Source organism: Sinohyriopsis cumingii, chromosome 6, assembly GCF_028554795.1.
Source record: "Sinohyriopsis cumingii isolate HCF-2022 chromosome 6, ASM2855479v2, whole genome shotgun sequence".
NCBI lineage: Eukaryota > Metazoa > Mollusca > Bivalvia > Unionida > Unionidae > Sinohyriopsis > Sinohyriopsis cumingii.
The window spans coordinates 156981968-156987831 of NC_142966.1; the positions used below are offsets into that span (position 1 = coordinate 156981968).

A 5864-nucleotide genomic window follows, 5' to 3' on the forward strand; every position below is an offset into this window, starting at 1 on the left:
AAGGCTGAGGTTGCTCGCATAAATAACTGATTAGACCTGCAAGTAGTTATCTCCCTTGGACATTGTTTCACCTGTACTAATACATTAGAACATTAATTTATCGTTTAATATTTCATATGTTAATACAAATTCCCTATTGACGTATGCGGAAAAGAAAATTAAACAAAAATACTACAAAGATTATCAAGAGCAGGATGATAACAAGGATAAAAGGTCCGTCAATAGCAATATCTCTAGTGTTGTGTTCTTCCATCAGAATTTTGTTCTCTTCCATCAGAATGTATGTAATTTAGTCTCTTCCATTGGAATGTATATAACTTAGTATCTTCCATCAGAATCTATTTAACTTAGTCTCTACCACCAGAATTTAGGTTACTTAGTTTCCGCCGTCAGAATTTAAATAACTGTTTTAACTTATACTCTTGAACCCATTAGTGTTCTCAATTCTTTGATTGCACATCGTGAGGCATGCAATATTGGACCCAGGGTTAGAATTTTATTTCACTGTTTGATTGCTATGCTTAAAAATTAGGACCTTAAATCGCTTTAAACCTGATATTAAATAATATTATTTTTTAAAACTCTATGTGTCACCCTACGATCTCTCCAAGCTCACCCAAGTGGCGTCACTACGGGGGTGTGGACCGTACCGGGTGACACCATCAGAGGGGAGTGACACCAAAATGACTGTCTATAGAATTTTTGAATTTTTGTGCAGGAAGGAGGTCCATGGGGGTGACACCATGAGTTACCACACTGGGTGACACCACCCTAGTGATGCCACTGGCTTACCCTATGATTACTCCAACTCACCCAACGATCTCTCCAAGCGCACCCTATGATTACTTAAGCTCACTCTTTGATTGTTTCAGTTCACCCTGCGATCTCTTCAAGCTCACCCTACGATTACTTCAGTTCACCACACGGTTATTTCAGTTCACCCTGCGATCTCTCCAAGGTCATCCTACGATTACGCTCGCTCGTGATTACTTCAGTTCATCCTACGAAAGCCCCAAACTGTCACAACCATCACTTAAGCTCACCCTACGATTACTTCAGTTCACCCTACCATTCCAATTCATTAATTGTGAATAATTCTGCGTGCCATAAAATTACACAATATCTAAGCCAATGGTGGGTTTGAAAAAGGTATAAAATATTTTTCGATTATATATTAAAGACATGACGTATTCATTTTAGTTCTTTGCTTGTTTATAATAATAGCGATGTGCCCTTTAAATATAAACGATCGTATAAATTGATGAAGTACACTTCACGGGACTTCTTGAATATTCTGTTGCCCGTGTTCAACATAATAATAAAATAAACTTGTGGAAAACTCAACTAATTTTCATCCAATTTTAAAGTATGCATCCAAGTGCATTGAATTTTTTATAGTGTCTACATATGTTGTCAATACGCCATGAAAAATGCCTTTGTCACTAAAACATACAAAGCTTCAAATGTATGTATTTATGTATGTATAAGTGTGCGTGCGTGCTTGCTTGCATGTGTGCGTGCGTGTATGCGTACATGCGTGAGTGAGTGCGTATGTATGTATGTATGTGAGAGAGAGTGGAGGTGAGGAAAAGACCCTCTTTGATGGTAGCTATGGAGACCAAATCCAGTGCCACTTATATCCATATCTGAAACAAACTTTAAAATAGCTTGGTTGCCAGCAGTTATCGTGATGCCAGGTTTTCCATTTCCACAGAATGTTACAATGACGGTTGATTGATCTGACAATAATCATGCAGAAATTAACATTCGGGTAAAATTACAGAAAAATAGCTGAGTTCTATAACATGTGTCAAATCAAGCTATTTCAAGGAAATGAATCTGAAAATAAATTTTCAGGAATATAATTGTATACGATTCCACGCCCCTCTTCGATTTCTCCTCGAGATCTTTGTTGTTTGGTCTAATGGTTCAAGCGTATGTGCATTGCTGGCATTCGATACATGTTTTTGTATCCATTTCTTTCAGAAAATATTCGTTAGCCAAGGTTCTGATAGGGTAAATTATCTACATCTTGACGGATCGATCCGATATTCAGTGTTTCGGATCTGTGAATTTTATTGGATGCAGTGGCACTGTATCCAATCAAAATGAAGTTGTTCAAATTTGAACACTATTCCTACATGCTCGAGGCAAGGCGAGCACACAACTGGAATGGACTCGTAAATAAGCAATTTTCCGCTGCCTATCTGTGCTTGCACAAATACATCCTTTCCTTCAAATACATATGTAATGGCTTCTCTCTGGTACGTAGTCAGACTTTCTTTGTTAAGCTTATAAAGTATCCTTTAGAAGTCGATTGCCTCCATATATTTTGGCCAATATACAATGCACCGCTGTTACAGGCTGTTGGTTAGTTGGCATTGCATACTAATAGGGGAAACTTGTGAAATCCAATAGATGTCGCATGTACAAAGTTCTGAAATATCTGATCGATCCGATAAGGTGTTGCTAGGTTAGCATATCACAACCTTGGGTAGCAAATTTGTATCAGCACTACATATATCAACATTTTGCACGTTAATATCTACCTCTGCAAAAGAGTACATAGTTCTCAGCTTAATTATCAGCTCAGCCGTTGGCATTCGGGTCTTTTGTCATTATTATTATTATTATTACACCAAACCTAGAGTGATACTGTATGTTTTACATTTGTCATGCATTTGTCAGATATTTATTTTACCTGACAGGCTATTCAGATGATAGATGTGGATAATTTCAAAGTGAATTGTAAAAAGGCACGTCTAGCAACATGTTTGCTTATAAATGGTTTTAACTTGAATAAAGTACAGTACAACATGTTTTTCTTCCCGAGTACAGTTTTAATCAAATAAGGCTATTCTTCGCGGAGAAAATAAAAGTAGAATCAACTTTTTTAGCCATCAAAAATATTTATAACATATTAAACTTCAACAAACAGCTTTATGTCCAACTCCATATAATGTAATCGAGCAATTTATGGACAGTGCAAAGCAACAAGAAATGTTTGAAACGAAACCGGTAAATACGCAGGGATTGCTCCATGTGCTATTGATGTAAAATTATGTTAAAAAATGGAAGTGGGGCGAAGAGAGCCGGAAGCATTCCAATCTCTTCATTAAAGTTCTAGCATTCGTAAGTACATGGTTCATAGTTTCACAATATTTAGATTGCTTCTAAAAATTGAATCTGAAACGGCATGATGTGCACAGACAGAACCAACCTATTATAATAACTATCCCATTCCAAGTTCAGTGGACCTGTGACGCCTGAGTAAATGATTTTCAGGTGTTTTCCTTCTCTGTCAAATAGATGGATGTTACCGGAAGAATGTCCACAAATAAGAAGATTTTTAAACTTGTCGATGGCTATTCCTGTTGGATTTATCAGTTTGGGATGTGCATATATATACAGAGGTTTCTGTTTTAAAAGTTTTGTAGAGGGATATTGCTTGAAAGCGAAAACGTTATTCTTATCTCTGTCAGAAATATATACCACATTATTAGATGGGTCACCTAGGATGTATTTAAGCGAAGAAAACATTCGATCGCCTCTGGAGTTTTTATCCAAATACTGCAGACATTCTCCACTCTGGTCAATGATGCGGACGCAATCTTTGCACGTCAAAATAAAAACTTCGTTGAGAAAAACAATGCCTAATATATCTTCCGGAGATTGTACAGATGATATTAACTTAATTTCCTTGGAAAGTTCGTATACACTGATTTCGCATATATCGGGTTCCGTAACAACGTATCTATTTCCCTGCATTCTGGTCAGAAAACCTGGCATTCCTCGAGTGGATACTCTGTGAAGCAATGTCCCTTCGACGTCATAGAGCTTCAGGGATTTGTTGTCAACGTCTACCATGAGCAGCTTCTCGTCTTCGACAAATAATACAGATCGAATCCTCGGTAATGCCTTTTCACCAGGAATAGAAACTTTAAAACTGGATATTGGTTTTAAAGCATATATATGTTGTTTTGCAGAATCTGATGAAAATGTCTGCAATTTGCAGCTTTCCTTTTTAACCGTAACTAATCCAAATGTCGAAAACCGATTCAGTACAACGTCAGAAGCTTCAGTGGGAACAAAATGGAGATTAGACTCATACATACCAGAGAGCTTTTCTGGAATCTCTGTTTTCAGAGTGGCCATGCTTTTCTGTATTTCTCGATATGCACAGAATCGGTCAAGTTCTAATCCTTGACTGACTACCTGTATCTTGGACAGCAGATAAGATACTAACTGTTGATGATCACGTAACCAATCGGAATCCCTCTCAACTGTGTCAGATTCTTTTTCTTGTTCATTACTTGCCTCAGACAGTGTATGGGCCGTCATTCTCTCGACCTGATCAACCAATGTATTCCGCAATAATGTTACTTTCTCTTTGATATCCAAGTGCTGCTTTCCAAGTCGTGCGGCATTTTGCTTCCGATTTTGAAGTACAGCACTAAGGTCAGAATGGATGCGATTAAGTTCATCATTCATTTCTCTGGTTTTGCCAGGAAAGTCTGGATCTTCTACAATAGCTTCTATTTCCTCGACATTTTCACAAACACGGTGTTTTGTTACAGCGCACTTCATACAACATGGCTGCTCGTGACTAAAGCAGAAGAAAGTTAGGTCCATGGCATGATCAGTGCACCTGCGATTGTCTTTTTTGTGTGTCATATAGTGTGTTTCTTCAATTTTCATGATTTTATGACTCTTTAGACTCTTCATTGATTGATGATACTCTGCACAATTGTTACACAATGTTTCCTGACAGTCTTGGCACCATGATGTTGCATAAACTGATTCAAATCCACGTAGAAGGCATACTTCACACTTCTTCAATTGTTCACTTTTCTCCGATTCAACTGGAGATAAATGTTCATCATTTGTACTAGACTTTTCTGCCAATTTCCGGGCATCGCCTCCGACACGATCAATGCCACGTGTTAGTTTCGTATCAGCACGACAATAAGGACATGGAAAAGAGCAAGCTAATCCAGACTCTCCTTTAGAAACGCTAGATATATAGTTACCAATGCAACTTTCGCAAAATGCGTGTAGACATGGTAGAGACCTTGAATTCTTCAACGTTTCCATACATATTGGGCAGTTCGGTATACCATTCGGATCTGTCGTATCGACACACTCCGCCATCTTAGCGTATTATCAATATAGGAACATATACATACTTCCTTGTTGAGGTATAATACTTTGATCGATGTAACTTGTTTCACCAATTAGAATGCAACAACTATCCTATAAAGGATCGCTAAAAGAACCAGTGATATTCAATATATTTCTCTCTTCCATATCATACGTAAACAATCACTGCTGCATCTCTGAGCCACCTACAAATAACTGCAACCCTTATACCACATATTTCCCACCCATGCAAAAGACTAATCTACCTAATGTGATTACTTTTGTTGTGTCAGTCAACTTGCCTCAGTCCACGCGCTAGGAACTACTTTTAAAAGGAAAAACACTTATTCTGCTTTATAAAAGAGATTAACATACGACATCCTTTGATTAAATGTGATAATCAGTAATAATATCACATGCTTTTATATTTCTATCTTCTCATGCGTAAAACTTGTGCACTATGGACTGACAGGTCACCCTACTACCCTCATTAACATATTCGTGTTAATGCTCGGTATTTACAAAACAAAAGCACGTAGTTCCAGATGCTCCTTTTGAAATATTCCAACGCATAACATTTATAACTTTTTTCTTGATTTTAACAGGGGAAAAAATTGGGTGAGAAAAATGATCTATATCGGTGTTTGCACCAAGACAACGAAATCCAAGTCACGGGTTTATATTATTTGTCTCCCCAGTTGGCAGAGCCTCGTGGGGAGATAAAT

General features: G+C 37.6%; 1 protein-coding gene across 1 annotated transcript; it reads right to left on the reverse strand.

Moving 5' to 3' along the window:
* Window positions 1–2819: 2819 nt before the first annotated feature.
* On the reverse strand, window positions 2820–5171 carry LOC149798350 (uncharacterized). The gene has a single exon (XM_089960588.1). The coding sequence runs from the start codon at window positions 5149–5151 to the stop codon at window positions 3163–3165; it is 1989 nt and encodes a 662-aa protein (XP_089816714.1). The 5' UTR covers window positions 5152–5171; the 3' UTR covers window positions 2820–3162.
* Between the last annotated feature and the right edge of the window lie 693 nt (window positions 5172–5864).